This window comes from Alexandromys fortis, unplaced genomic scaffold, assembly GCF_014885135.2.
Source record: "Alexandromys fortis isolate MF-2015 unplaced genomic scaffold, M_Fortis_MF-2015_v1.1 scaffold_0, whole genome shotgun sequence".
Taxonomy (NCBI): domain Eukaryota; kingdom Metazoa; phylum Chordata; class Mammalia; order Rodentia; family Cricetidae; genus Alexandromys; species Alexandromys fortis.
The window spans coordinates 23,287,652-23,303,014 of record NW_026067949.1 but is presented as its reverse complement, the minus strand read 5'-3'; the positions used below and the strand labels follow the sequence as shown (position 1 = coordinate 23,303,014).

The window sequence follows — 15,363 nt, the reverse complement described above, 5'->3', positions numbered from 1 at the left end:
TCATTAAGAGAAACAAGCTACGCATATATGTATTTATATACATATGTATTTTTTCCATTCAGTCACTGGAAGCCTTTCAACAACAAGACAAGCTGGTTCCATAAGGACATGAAGTGTTCTATCTGGGTACCGGCGCAGGGACAGTTCATGTGTGTCGCAGCTAAGAGGTCTTTAGACACCTCTTCCGTGCCTTTGGCAGAGCGAGAAATGCGTAGGTAAATTCCATGTACCCTGAGAGTTGCCGGAGAGATTGAAAGAATGAGCCGAGAAGCTGTTTTTAATAGGAGCCATTTGAATAAAGAATTGTTTATTTGTTCATTCCGTAAAGACGGAGCCAGCCCCGGTAGGGCGCTCGGCATGTCACAGAGCAGAGAATGATGAAAGCAATCTTTGGTCCTTCACTTTGCCATTAAGAAATTCGAGGCTGTCAAAGATGTCTTAGCGCTGACATTTTTTTTCCTTTGGCAGAACTTGAGGCTGGTCCTCTGGGGGGATAATTACCAGAGAGAACAGCAAAAGGACAAGAAGAAAAAAGCTGGAAGCCCATGGGTTCACAGTCAAACTGCTAGAGGGGCCTGATTCCTGTCACAAGCGTCTGTCAGAGTTCAGGAAGGAGACATGAGGTTACCGCTGCAAACCTCCCACCCCCTGCTTTATAGAACAAAACCCTCCAAGTCCCCTGATGGCAAGAAACAAATGGGGAGGGACTCTGGGCAAGATGACCGGCCCCGTACCTGCTTTGACAGGTGGCCCCTGGTCCAGCCTTGGACAGGGTATCAGCTGGAGCAAAGGGTCCCTAGCATCAGACAGAGCATTTTGGACAGTTGGATATCTAGAAGAATGTGTGGTAAGACAGAAGCCGTGTTGTACCTGGGATCTAGTGGCCGTTTAGACTAGTGGTGTGGTTTGGTAGATGAGATGCTGTCCCTGGAAGCTGCCAGACTGTGTGAGAAACCCAGCCACCAGGGGGCAGCAGAGGAACCTATCGCTAGAAGTCTGACACAGCTCGGGAAGGGAACATGTTTGGACTCTGGGTTGCTCTTGAAATATCCCTACTGTGTACCCTCCTTCTCTCTACCCCACAATGTCTAAGCCGTAGGGACTGGCTGGCCACATCATCCCACATAGAATCCAAGCTGCTGCAGACCAGCTGGGATGCGACACCTGATAGGCACGTGGGCCTGGCCATCTCCTCCTGAGTTCATGGGCCTCACACTAGGCTGGTCATTTGTCCACCTTCTAGGGATCCTCTAAACCTGGAATGCTGTATACAATATCTTTTTTATCCTCTCAGAATGCCTCAGAGTAAAGGCTACTCACACAGCAGGGGGCAGCACTGTGCAGATAGATCCTGGGACAGCATCCTTATAGCCACACCACCAGTACGGCCCCTGCTGCATCAGTGGACAACCAGGGGCACTTCCGAGGCTCCTGTAACTCACCTACCTTCTGTCTTTGTCATCATCTGAGTCTCATTCCTCACCCTGGAGAGGCTACCAGGAACAGATCATAGGACTCTCTGACTAGTCTGTGAAATTTGCCCCATGGGCTTCCTGATTGGCACCTTGTCTGTTGGTGTTTGCATCGTTGATGCTCCATGGCAGGGCCACAGAAGGAACCTGCGAGAGTGAATTGGCATTTCAAAAACTATAAATTCCGTACTACAGTTTGGGGGAAGTCGTGGGGCAGCCGTGAAGTTTCTTGTCGCTGCTATAGCAGATTGCCACGAGCTTAAGTGGCTTAAAGCCACAGATCTCACTCTTAGAGCGCTAGAGGTCAGAGGTCTTTCAAAGCTATCAGGGTTGTGTTTCTTAGAGAGATTTCAAAAGAGCACATATGCCTGCCCTTCCCTGTGTCCTTTGCTTGTGTCCCGCTCCTCTCCTGTCATTTCTAAGGCAGGCGTTGCCTCATTTCCCTCAGGATTTCTCAGAGCCAGTCAGACAATCTAGAGAAACAGCCCTGTCTCTGGATCCTTAAGTTGGTACATCTGCCAGGACACTTGTCAAGAGTCCATGAGTTAGGACGAGAATGTCTTGAGAAACAAGGGAAGCTGTTACTGTGTCTGCTGCAGCAACCATTTCCAGAAGGCAGACGCTGGAAGCAGCTTCCAGCACAACCAGTGAAGATGTCCTGCTGATTCATGAGATGTTTGTCCATGCTTAGGTCTGAGGGACAAGCCTTGTCCGTGCAGACCTCCATGTCGGGGAGTGACAGCTGTTTTAGGGTGATTTGGAATACGTAATGGACTAAAGTTAGAGACATCCAGCCCTCTTAACTCTATGGAAAGAGGCACTGGGATTTCTGCCTATCTGTTATCTACCCACACATAAAGATGGGCTTCGTAAGAAGAAGTAGAGATAGGCTGCTCAGAATTTGTTATCCTTCAGGGAGAGATAGTTTCCGGACGGTTGCCCTGCAACGTTCATCGCCTTCCCCTGAGCCGAAAGAAGATGAAGATTAAGAGTAGTGATTTTTAAAAATTATGCCTGTGAGGTTACACATAAAAGAACAGACAGCACGTAGCCTGTGCTTGGTAGGACTGATCCCGTGGTTAGTGGCCCAGGTGTGTCCTCTCCTCTCTGCTAGTGACCTTGGGAACCTTGGGAATATAGGCTTCCTGCTGACTGCCCGTCAGGCTGGAGAGGAGCCTGGGTCTTGGAAGCTTTCATCAGAAGCAAAGCAATGTGGAAGTAAATGTCTCTACCCACACGTAAAGATGGGCTTCGTAACCAGGCCTGGGGTCACACCAGTCCTTTATTCTCCAAGATGCTTAGGACCAGAAGGATTTCTGGATTTGGAATGTTTGCATCTCTATGATGAGATGGGATCCACAATTCAATCTGACAGTCATTTCTTATTCCCCCAAGCCAAAGGCAGTTTTAACACCGTTTTTGATAATTTCATAAAAAAGAAAAAAAAATCAATTTCATGGTATGGCCTTTTCCACTTGTGGTGCCCTGTCCAGCAAGTTTTGGTTTGAGGTTTCTGGGGTTAGAGATGTTAGCTAAGTAAAACCAGGAACAAACTAGAAGCTGGTTTGCCTGCATCCAGCGTCCTTCTTTCTGTTCCTTCCTGACCCTTAGAGAGAACAGACACAGAGGGGAAACTGTACATTTCTACAAGAGAAAGTATAGCGAGCAGAATTTGCATACTGACAGCATTTAGACAAGCAAGGCCTTGTGGGTCAGAGAGCCAGGCAGACCTCAGGTAGGCTGTGCTGGGTAGGTGAGTGCGCTCTGGACGGCGCAGGGAGGGCGCATGGTCACCAGATGAGGGAAGATACCAACCACAACATGCAATCATGAAGATCACATACTTAAGCAGAGAGAGGGGGAGACCTTGCCAGAAGGAATGAGGCTTGAAGATGTTACAGACATTTTACAACTCTCAAAATCCAGACAAGGGTGTTTGCACTTCCTGTGAGTGATACAAGGGAATCTGGAGAGATTTGGCCTCAGAAACACGGCAGCCAGACCTGGGAGTTGGAAGGGAAACGGTTGTCAGACACTGTGTGCCTTACTGTCTGAACCATCTGGGAAAGGAAGGGAGCTTGGGGAGGAAACCACGAGCAAGGCTTCCCCCTTAGCCATCTCCAGAATGAACTGTTGATCTTTTAGGTTGTGTCTTTCCTTCATGGCACTTGAGCCTGGGATGGGAAGGCTTTGAGAACACAATGTGGAGAAGGACTATTCTCACCTCTCAAAGTGTGTTGCACCCCTAGACCTATCCCTTCACCCAATGCCATGGTACCCATTCACACCTCAGGTAAATGCCACCAGGGACACATGGAGCAAGCCTGTGCTTCAGTCCCCAAACATTACTCATTTCTGTTGTGTCCTGGCCCAGACTAGGCATTGGGCCTAAGATATAATCCATCTTCATGGAGCTTTGTGGACTTGCAGGATGCCCACTGGTGAGTGTGGTGTACATAGGGAACCCTAGCCCAGCAGTGGCAACAGAGTAGAGACAAAGTAAGCAAAGGCAAGGATGAGAACTTGCTGAGATGCTGAGCACTGGTCAGGCTGGAAGGGGAGCGAGGGATCCAGGAGATTTCCAGGTGGTGAGATAGGCCAAGACATTGGGATCGGGTGCAGGGCTGTGGCTGGCAGGCTAGGGAACATTTGATTCTAGCATGGAAGATGCCAACGGAGATGGGCAGGAAAGGAGCAGGAGGCAGTTAGGAGCAATACTGAGGGCAGGTGAGGGCAGGCTGAGGGCAGAACCTGTGAGATGGCAGGCAAGGATGCGCTGTATTCAGGACCAGCTCCAGGGCATGAAGGCCAGGAAGCAGGTTTCTGTTGCCAGTCCTTCGAGCTCACCAACTTTCCCTCACCCTAGTACCACACGTATGGCTAGACCTTCGTGTGGTCATCTATGGAAATCTTACCAGCTTCTTCCGTAGTAAGAGAAGTAATCTAAGCTGCATGGTAGCTCATAGCTGTAATTCTGGCACACAGGGAGGTGGAAGCAAGAGAATTGCTGTAATTTTGTGGCTGGCCTGGGCCCCATTGTGAGACCGTATCTCAGAAACCCACAAGTAGGGACTGGGAGGTGGCTCAGCAGCGAAGAGCAGGCACTGCTCTTTCCGAGCACCTGAGCTGGGTTCCCAGCACCCACTCACGGCTCTGGCTGCATCCCCAGCTGCAGGGAGATTGCATGCCTCTGGTGGGGGAGGGGGGCATCTGCATACCAGTGTACATACCCACACACATAATTAAAAAATAGGATATATTTAAAACTTAAAAAAGACAGATAGGAAGACAAGTAATGTAAAAATTAAATTCAGTTGCTGTGTGGGGTAGCTCATGCCATGGTTGCAGCACTTAGAAGTTAGCTAAGAAGACTGGGGTTCCAGGCCAGCCTCGGCTACACAGCGAGACCTTTCACTTCCTCTTTGGAGAGCCACTGTCTCCATTAATAACAGCAAGAAACTTAGTTGTGTTACCCGGTATGGTTTTCTGAAGCCAAGTCACGTCATAATGGGTGTCAGTAGCACAGATAGAGCAGTCACCTTGCTTGAGCTAACCCGATATATAACACAGGAGACCAGCATGGCTTCCAGGGCCACAGTGTGGATGTCTGGTAATGTCCAGTTCATAGGACATGTGTGTTCCGGGGTTCTCTGATTGCCCATCAGCTTCCTCAGGCAGCTGTGGGGCTGGCCCGTCCTCTGAGCCCACCCACACATCACAGCCCATTGTTTCACTTCTGCTGGCTCGTGCTGGTTGTCATTTTATCATTCTGTAATTCGTATTCTTCCCAGTTCCGTGTTCATTGTCTCATCGTCTTATTTGTTACTGCTCCAGACAGACGCTTTCTCCAGAATTCAGTGTGCACGCTGGGTTGGTCCCTATCCCAGAGTTCAAGAGCTGGGTTTAGAGGACAGTACCATGTCACATAGCAACAGGTCCCTAACAGCCACTGACCTCTGCTTCTGCTGTCTGTAGCTGTTGGTGTTTTGGTTTTGGTGTTTAATCTGCATCGGCCGTTCACCGCTGGCATGCTGGCTATGAGCTCCGTTAATAGTCGTCGTAACTGGAATGCATGTTGAGAAAAGGTTCCTTTTCCTAATAATCCTGGCAAATTGCCTCTGCACAGGGATTTTGCTTATGTGGCAAGAGACAAAGACACGAGGATTCTGAAGTGTCATGTGTTTCGATGTGACACACCAGCAAAAGCCATCGCCACAAGTCTCCACGAAATCTGTTCTAAGGTAAGAATGGGTCCAGGGCACAGGGTCTACCTCCCTGTTTCCCCTCACTGACTGAGCGGGAGGGCCAGAGAGCTGCCTGTGACATCAAACCCAGGAGGAAGCGGGCAGGGTGGTTCTCAGCCCGTTGTTAATGTGTGGTGGATTCCAAGTTCAAGGCATATCAATGACGTCAGGGTTACCCAGAAACAGAGGTGTCCGAGTCCCTCACAAGATGGTGGAGTTTTTGCATGTGACTTGTGTTTATCCTCCTGTGAATGTTACGTCACCGCTACATTACATACACCTAGAGAAATGACGGTCATTATTTTGCAATGAACATCTTGGGCTGGAGTTCAAAGCGCGAGTTACTTCCAGGGCCATTGTGACCTAAACCCACACCACTGTAACTCCCTGGTGGAGAACAAGAACAAAAAGATGCCTGCACACAGTGACCATTAGTGCCCCTCACAGAAGAGAGACCGCCTGGAAGAGCCGGAGAAAGATGACGGCAGCAGCCGACATTCCTGAGCCCTCTGGACTCCTTTAATATTCATTTATTCCACACATGCGCTGTGACATACATATTCTCGTCTATATGCGGTGACACAAAAGGGCAGCTTACCTATCCAAGGTCACGGCTAGTAAGGGCAGCGGTAGGATCTGAAGTCTTCAGAGGCCTGGAAAGAGTATCTAAGAGTCGCCCTGGGACAGTACCAGGGAAGCGTGTTACTCTGTGCTCTCTGAGCTCAGGGGCCAGAGGGCCCAGGTGCCCCCAGAGGGTGCCTGTTGGGTTGTCCTCCACAGGTGTGGGAATGAGTAGATGGAAGAAGAAGCTTCCAAGCATCCAGAGAGCTGTCACTCTGAGGAAATGTTCACCTGTCATCCCCAGCAGGGAAAGGTGAAATCTCACATAATGTGTAGCGCAGGGAGAGGAGGCAGAAGATGAGCGTCAGTTTAAAGCCCGGTAGAATCCACTCAGATGCTTTGCCGGCAGGGCTGGCTGGTGACATGGGGACCGTAGCCGGGAACCCAAGATGCTCTTTCATTTGCTGTCTAGATTATGGCTGAACGGAAGAATGCCAAAGCCCTGGCCTGCAGCTCCTTACAGGAAAGGAACAATGTGAGTCTCGACGTCCCGTTGCAAGGTATGTCTACAGCGGCCCCTCCTCCAAGGCTCCTGCCAGTCCTGCAAGACTGGAGGGTTGCAGGGTTCTCTGGTCTCCTTTAGAAGCACACTCGAGGGCTGGATGATGGCACCGGCTACTCTTACAGAATACCTGAGTTCGATTCCCAGCACCCACAGGGCTGCTCACAACCGTGTGTGATTCCGTTTCTAGGGCATCTGTTGCTCTCTTCTGGCTTCTGCAGTGACTGCACGCATGTGCTGCACATATATGCAAGCTAACTAAACCTTTCATACATATAAAATAAAAGTACACCTTAAAATTGGGCATGGTGGCCTCCATCCTAGAATCCAATCTCTAGATTTTGGGACGTAGAGTCAGTAGGTGCTGCATGGTGAGACCCTGCCTGGGTGGTGGAGGGGACAATGAGTGTGTGCTCCAGGCCCCGAGGGGACAGAGTTCAGAAGTATTGAACGGGGAAGTTGGTTTTTGTTTCTATTGAACAAATTAGAATATTGTAGCAGAGTTTTTGTTTTGTTTAATCCCATGTATTACCACGGGGGTAAGGAATGTCTCGTTTAAATATCTATAGATTGTTAGTTGGGGGGACTGCATTGTTTCTTCCATGCCTTTGATTATATATACCCTTTGTATATATAATGTATATAAACTTTCTTCGGGCACCAGCCACGCCTAACAAATAGGGCACGGAAAGCTGTTTCTCAGCACATGAACGACTTAGCATACTGGGTTTTGCCTTCCTAAGCATTTCACCTTGAAAGAGAGATCGGTAGGGTTTAGACTAGCAAAGCCCCTACATCTGGAGTCGGGAAATGCTGTCGTTATAGAACGAACGTCTGGGAACAGGGTGCTCTGGTATGGGTCGCCATCTGGGCGTGCAGATTCCAGATGGACAGCTGGCTTTCCCCGTGCCCTGGAACTACTGAGAAACACACTGCTTTTGTTCCTTGTAGTAGATTTTCCAACACCAAAGACGGAACTGGTGCAGAAGTTCCATGTGCAGTACCTGGGCATGTTACCCGTGGACAGACCTGTCGGTAGGTAAAACTGGGCAAGGCTTCCAAAGCTTACAAGAGCCGTTGGTTCTCCCAGGAGGGTGAGGGCCACCATATCTTAACCCTGACTCGTGCCTCTGTGGTGACACCAGCCTGGACACATGATCATCCTGATCGCATAGGTGGTGGGGGCAAGCTAACCTTGACTTGATGTGCGGTCCCAGCATGCAGAGACTCCAAGCGAACAGGCATGTATTCCCTATTGTCCCAGCATTCCAAGGATGAGCAGCCCAGGACTGTAGAGTGCTCTAGCTCTCAGCTTTGGGGTCAGGCTCCTGCCTCCATTCTTGCCCACTGGAGACAGGTGGGAAAGACTGATGGAGCCCCCATATCTTTACACAGTGACCCATAGTGGTATGTCCTACCCCGGTGCCAGGACCTGAGGTGTTCCACCTGCCTAAGCTCACAGAGGAGCTGGGAGCTGTAGCTTCTCCATGACTGGAAAAGGCCCTGGAGAAGTCAAAGGTCTTGGGGGGGAAAGTGAAATGCTCTCTGGGGCGCCATTAGGTACTTCCTCAGAGGGTCAAAGACCTTAACTGTTGTTTGACTCGGCAGTCCTGCCCTCAAGCACATACCCAAGAAAATTGGTAGCTTTGTTCCCCGCACATCCCCCAAAGCTATAAAAACATTCCTAGTAGTATTTGTTCGTGGCAGTTTTCAAAAGTAAAGAAACTCCTAATGACCGTCACCTTTCCAATAATGGAATTTTATCTGGCAAGAAAAACAGTAAAGAAACATGTCACAGCACGTGTGACCCTTGAAACATTGAAGATGGATCAAAGAAGTCACCTCTCCCGCCCCAAAAGAGTCCTCTGTGTAGGATTCTTAACAGAAGTGCTGACAATAGGCAAGTCCTCAGAGCCAGACAGAAAGTAGGAATTGATTCGAGGCTAGGTTGTAGGGAACATAGAGAGTGCCCCCTAAGTATTACAGGGGTGCTAAAAATATACTAAAATTGATTTGATGACTCCCCTATGAGTAGACTGAAAGCCATTGGATGGTATACATTAAAAAGAGTGAATTCCATGCGAGTTATGTCACAGTGAAGTTGTTACTCCTGAGCAGGCCAGATAGCTCAGGGGGCGCAGGACAGCTGGAAAGTTGTCTGCAGACACACGCACACAGTGTGTCATGTGCTCTCGCACACAACAAACAGATTTAGCTTGTTCTGAGCTTACTTATTCTACAGCTAGCAAAGGAACCCCACTGGTGGACAGCATCTGTAAAGGGGCCGTCAACTCTTCCCTGACTAAATGTCAGTGTGATGGGGAAGGGTCTGATACTCTGGTAGATGCTGGCTTCTGTTAGGTCTCCTTCCCCAGGCTCTCAAAGGCAGGCTTGAGGTTGGAGCATCATAGTCTCATAGACAGGACACACACACACACACACACACACACACACACACACCACATGCATGCATGCAGACATGCAGGCACAAACATACACACACATCCCTGGAGGTACCCAGGACTCTCTATTGGAAAAACTGACTTTTTTTTCTTCTGAGCAAACTTGAGGATAAAGCGGTAAGGTGGCCTGACCGCAGGAACTACAAAGGCCAACCTGGATCTGGCTGCTCCTGAGTGACTGGGCCTGTATTAGAGAGTGAAGTTTTAATTATCCTTTCTCTGTGTAGGCATGGACACCCTGAACAGTGCCATAGAAAGTCTGATGACCTCATCCAGCAAGGAGGATTGGCCTTTGGTGAACATGAACGTGGCCGATGCCACAGTCACCGTCATCAGCGAGAAGGTAAGGAGCTTGAGAGGACACATCAAGGCTTGGCCTCTTGGGGGTGATATTGACTTGTGATTAAAATGGCCTATGTTTATAGAAGATTTGGGACTTTGTCTGGGCCTCATCGTGCCTCCCTCAGGACCTGGAAACTCCTATTCTGATGCCCCCATTCTGCCTTCCTCGCTTACTTGAGAGATTGAAATGGTTCAAGGTGACAGGTGGCACTAGCTGTAGCTTCCTGTGCCTTTCAGTTTTGTTATGAGGGCTCTGGTGTGGACTAGGCCATGCTGTCTGGAGTTGGGTGCAAACGTTGCTTGTATTCGGGAAGCCCAATGCTGTATGACTTCTGGAGAACAGATCATTGGTCATCCTGACAGGCCGGTGTTCGCCTCAACCCAGATTATCCCGTCAGGGTGATTGAACAGAGTTACTTGGCTAAGATCAAAATTGGAAGCACAGAACCGGGCCTTCAAGCCAGATGGTCTGAGTTCAGCCTCCTTTACCAAGGTGTGAGAAGCCCCTGTGCTGGGAAGACCTCAGGTCATAAGCATGTCCCAGCTTCCGCCACCAGCAGGTCACTGTCAAAACCACTTCACCGCTGTCGGTGAACAGTCCTCCCCAGCCTGCCTTCCTCTCCCCTCGTTCTGGATTTCACTCCTAAAGCGTGTTGTGGTGCCCTCCCCCATTGCGGTGTTCTGACTGGTGCAGCTCCCTCCATGAACCACACCCCTTTGTCCACACCCTCTCTCCCAGATTCCGACTCCAGCATTTCTTCTGCAAACCTCCTGACCTCCCTGCCCAGGGTAGGACACCTGTGAAATGAATGAATATTTAACAAGCCAGGGTGTTACAGTTTGAGAGCTGGCATTCTAGCTGTGTTTACTAACTCACAAATTGCCTGTGGTTGCTGCCATGGATGTCAGCTATGAAACAAATCCCACACACGTCTTGATGCTGCCTTGTGTGTGTGTGTGGGGGGGGGGGGAATGAATTGACAAATGTGTTGATTAGCAGCATTTTGTCTTCCACAGTGTTGGATGTGATTTGGTGCTTGAATAAAAAACAGCGGAGTGAGACATGCGAATCTTTTACTCATGGACACACATAGACAAGGGTTCATATAGACAAAGGGGTCCTGAGCCACCGAGGGCCCTGCGTTGGGCAGTCTATAGAAGTCTATGTGACATTGTGCCTTGCACAGTGAAGAACGGATGTGGGCTGCAGTGGATGGAGAATGGGACACACATCCCTTTCCCCAGCAGCGGGGTCATTCACTGTGAGATCAGATACCCACGGCAGTGGGGGCCTCTCGGGCTACTTAGCCACGTTCTGACTTTCTAATAAGATGCAAATCCTACCAGGCTCTGTAAGCGGAATTCTCTGAAGTATTTAAGGTGTGACAGTTTTTTTTTGCTGGCAGCTGTCTGACTTCCCAGAGAGCACAGGTGCTGAACCATGTCTCTTACAGAGCGAAGAGGAAATCTTGGTGGAGTGTCGAGTGCGGTTTCTGTCCTTCATGGGTGTCGGGAAGGATGTGCACACATTTGCCTTCATCATGGACACTGGGAACCAGCGCTTTGAGTGCCACGTGTTCTGGTGTGAGCCGAATGCCGCCAACGTGTCGGAAGCCGTCCAGGCTGCCTGCATGGTGAGGGAGCCCGCCTTTTGCTCCACCTTCCCTGTCCTTCTTGTTCTCGATGCTGTAGATTAGATTGGAAATCCTTTATTTAATGGATAACGTCTAACTCCCAAAGCCCCGTACTTTATAGTGATCAGTAAGTAACAGACTAGAGTCAGCCCCGTGCTGCTGGCTCGCAAGGCCTGGGTACTTCGCAGGATGTCTGGTTTGAGATGTAAGCATCTCTTCGTTGAGCAGATGTGCTCTGGGAACCTTTCTTGCACACACTGGAACTCTTCTGGTTAGAGCAAAGGAACTGTGAAGGTAGGCACCGCAGCCTGAGGTCCAGGGCACGGTCTAGTGATAGTCACTGGATCTGGTGGAAGAAACAGGACCCCTGTCATGAAAGGCTGGTGAAGTTGGTCTCTCCAGAAAAGATTACCAAGAAGGAATTGGTCATCTCTAGCTTCTGGGGTTTTTCTGGATTTGGGTTTGGTGTTTTGAGATAAAGTCTCACAGTAGCTCAGGCTGGCCTGGAACTCACTGTAGCCTAGACTGTCTAAACTTTCAACCTTCCCAGCAGTGAGACTGTACGCATGCGCCACCGCTTCTAGCTCCTACTTAGGTTTTAAAATAGTGTTCCATCCCAAAGGAAGACAGTCCCTCTTCCTGGAGACCTTGCCTCGTGAGGGCAAGTTTAAAGTACAGCTCGAGGTGCAGTGATCAACCTGGGCCGCCAGCATGGAGACTAGAGAGACAGGAGAGGCCTCGGCAGGAGGCAGCCAGCAGAGGGCTAAGGAGGCCATGATCAGTGAGATGGAGTACTACCTTGTGTGAGGAGTCCCCTCTGCTCCGACCCCGGAGAGCCCCAAGTGTGGATCCGGGAGCTCTGCACAGCCCCCAGAAAGCCCTGTGAATCAGGGAGCTTGGTGTAGCGGGAGAGACACAAAATCCCAAGCCCCATAGTAGTGTGGAAAGAGCCATAAGTGGAGGAGACTACCCTAGACTGAGAAGGAATTCAACAAAGGGAAAAAGACTCTGAAAGTGGGAACTAGGAAAGTCTGTCGAGGGCTGGTCTGTGGGCTTGGGTTGTTTAGGATGGAGGCGATCTGCAGGCTTTCTTGCGCTAAAGGAGCCACGTGAATCATGTGCCTTATAATGACACGTATGTCAGTGTGAATGACAGACCACACATAAGACAGTCGTTCTGCGAAAACTACCAATGGGCGTTAAAAACTACCTATTGCCTACGGCACTTCTATGTGTGTGTTTGTCTTTAAGGTTTTGCAATTATCAGTCCTCTATGTGGAAGCTTGCAGCACCTGGCAGATCCATCACCACAGACTCTCCCCTGCTTTGCCTCTGCCAGCCACAGTGTGGCCGTGGAAGCACCCCCTCCTTCACTCTCATCTCCAGCTCCTTCTGCTATCTTCTTGACATCTTTCTCTTCTCACACAGGCCATGTCTTGCAAGGCTGCATCTGGCCTCGTTTTTACTTGCGCAATCCAAGAAATCATAAATCACGCCCAAGCCAGTTGTCATGTCATCCCCAAAATGAGTTCTGAATCAAAAAAAAAAAAAAAAAAAAAAACACAAACAAAAAAAAAAAAAACCCGACATCTGGTATGGTCTGTACATTCTAGCTTCTTTTTCTAGATTTCTGTCTCAGGTATTATTGCCTTCCCATGGTGAAGGACACTGATGACTATTTAGACAACAGGATAGGAAAAGAGCAAATTGGCTACCGATACCTATTGAGGCCAGTGAGCAGGTAAAGCCACTTGCTACCAAACCTGGTAAGCTAATTTTTGAGACGTGGAGCCCACATGAGAAAAGACCAATTCCTACAAGTTGTCCTCTGACTTCCATGTGTGTCCTGTAGCACATGGTAAACACACACACACCCTTTTTTTAATCTTTGAGACTATTGAGTGGGGGGAAGGGAAGGAAGGAAGGGAGACCTGGGATCCACACTCCATCTGCTTCCCACTCACTGGTCCTCAGAGGGAGGGCTGTTTTCTCTAAGTGCTATGCACACAGGATACCAGTGCTCACCAGCCTGGGTATTCAGGAGCAGGGCTGTGGGGGAGGAGCAGGGGAGTGCAGGAGTTGAGGTGGGACCTGGGAACCAGGTGTAGATGGGAGGACGGGACCGTGGGAAATAAACAAGTGCTCTTTCAGTCAAGCGAGAAAACTAGATATTTTACAAAACTGAAATGGAGCGTAACAGATGGTTTGGGTCTAAAATGAATGGCTTTCACTCTTAATTATACATTTTAAATGCTAATGACAGTTAGCTAATTAGTTTTATCAGTGGCTACAGGTTTGTTTTTTCCAGATCCCCAGAATCATTTTTCCACTTGAAAACACTTTTTTAATAAAAATTTTATTAATGCAACCAGCTGGAGTAGCTCAGGCAGTGTGGTAGAAGGCACGTGGGTACAATCTAAGCTCCCACCGCACTCTGAATCCAGTTCTTCCCAATGCAGGGGTAGCTTTCCTCAGTCAAATCCATGCCCTTTTCCGTCTGGAATACTTATGCATGGATTGATACAAGCTGAGATATGGTAGTGACACATTCTTTTGAATTCCCTTTTAAGGCCCATTCTGCAGCTGTGTTATATAGGCCTAAGTGAAGACACTTTCGTGGAATTTAAAAGAGGTCAGAGCGGATTCTTTATTTATGAATTCCATCAGTTATGTGCAATTTTGATTCACGATGTGCATACAAAGCTACTATTTGAAATTTCAAGTCCAGGGTTTAATATTGCCACCCGTACCTGCTGATTAAGTGATGCTTTAAGAAGCGTGTGATTGGTGATGCAGACCTAGCAAGATGTTCTCCATAGAGCAGACATGTGGTAAACCACCCTTTTGTGTGTACTGAGTTTTCTGACCTGTGAGACATGAGAGAGCATTCGAAACCCCGTCCCATTTTTTGGTGAGTGTTTTCATGTGTTTGAGGGAGAAGCAGCTGTAACTATGCCGAGGGTCAACAGACCTTTGACTTGACTTTAGAGATCAGAAAGAAATGACAAACATAATCCTTTTCATCTAACACTGAAGAATTATTTAACTTTCTACTAGTTCAAAAGCAAGCAGGCTACGTTGATGTAGTTCTCTCTTTAAAAAGTTTTTATTGCCAGGTGCTGGTGGCACACACATCCCAGCACTTGGGAGGCCAAGGCAGTTGGATCTCTATGAGTCTGACAGCCTGCTCTACAGAGCGAGTTCCAGGAAAGCCAGGGCTGTTATACAGAGAAACCCTGTCTCGAAAAACAGCAAAGGAGTTTTTATTAGTGTATATGTGTCTATGGTGTGTGTGAGGAAGAGAGTGCAAGTGCACAGTTGCCACGTGTGGAAGTCGACGGACAACACTGGGGAGGGAGTTCGTTCTTTCCTACTGTGGGTTTCTGGTGTCAAAGTCGGGTTGTTAGGTTTGAAAACCAAGTGCCTGTACCTGCCAAGCCATCTCAGCAGGCCTGTGTTGCTGGATTTCTGAAGGATAGATATGTCTGTGTTCCCAATGCTAATGGGAGGTGTTGGTTTGATTTTTTTGTTTTTTTAATCTCTTAGGGTTTATACTTTTAGTTAAAAGAGATAACTGAAATCTCAGTACAACATTTTCTATTACAGCAGGAAACAGGGACAGGAACAAATACATGTTGCTAGGCCTGTCTAAGGCTTTCTACAGTTTGCTTTGTAATTTTCAACTGCTCTATAGTCAAAGACACTGAGACTTGGAGAAATGCAGTGGCTGGGTTCCTAGAGCTCACAAGCAATAGAGCCTGGATGCAGACTGTGCCCTTCCTATCGTGCCGTGTCACCAACACTTTCCTGGATGTACATGTCTGATGGAAAGCTTAGTTAATGCCCTCTCTCTACTGATCCTTTTCATTTGCTTAGCTGTTGACTGTGAGCAGTGGGCGGAAAGACGGGTGGGAGAAGCCAAACAGCTGTGGGAATTTAAAACATCCCACATTAAGAAAGAAATGAATCTGGACTGCAGATACACTCAGGGGTACAGCCCTTGCCTCGCATATACAAGGACCTGGGTCAGTCTTCCCCACCACATAATAGAAATGCTAGTAGTATGCGGGGGGGGGGGGGGGGGGG

The 15,363-nt window shown here is 48.8% G+C and overlaps 1 protein-coding gene across 8 annotated transcripts in view; it reads left to right on the top strand.

Moving 5' to 3' along the window:
* Apbb2 (amyloid beta precursor protein binding family B member 2) overlaps positions 1–15,363 on the top strand; it is a 316,947-nt gene that overhangs the window by 296,726 nt on the left and 4,858 nt on the right. For 6 of the 8 annotated variants that reach the window (XM_050149873.1, XM_050149870.1, XM_050149869.1 and 3 more), the window contains 5 exons: positions 5,599–5,713; positions 6,750–6,837; positions 7,791–7,874; positions 9,529–9,644; positions 11,098–11,277. In XM_050149873.1, coding sequence (XP_050005830.1) covers positions 5,599–5,713; positions 6,750–6,837; positions 7,791–7,874; positions 9,529–9,644; positions 11,098–11,277 — 583 coding nt within the window. The remainder of the gene's footprint in view (positions 1–5,598; positions 5,714–6,749; positions 6,838–7,790; positions 7,875–9,528; positions 9,645–11,097; positions 11,278–15,363) is intronic. The other 2 variants (XM_050149874.1, XM_050149871.1) reach the window with 1 other exon arrangement.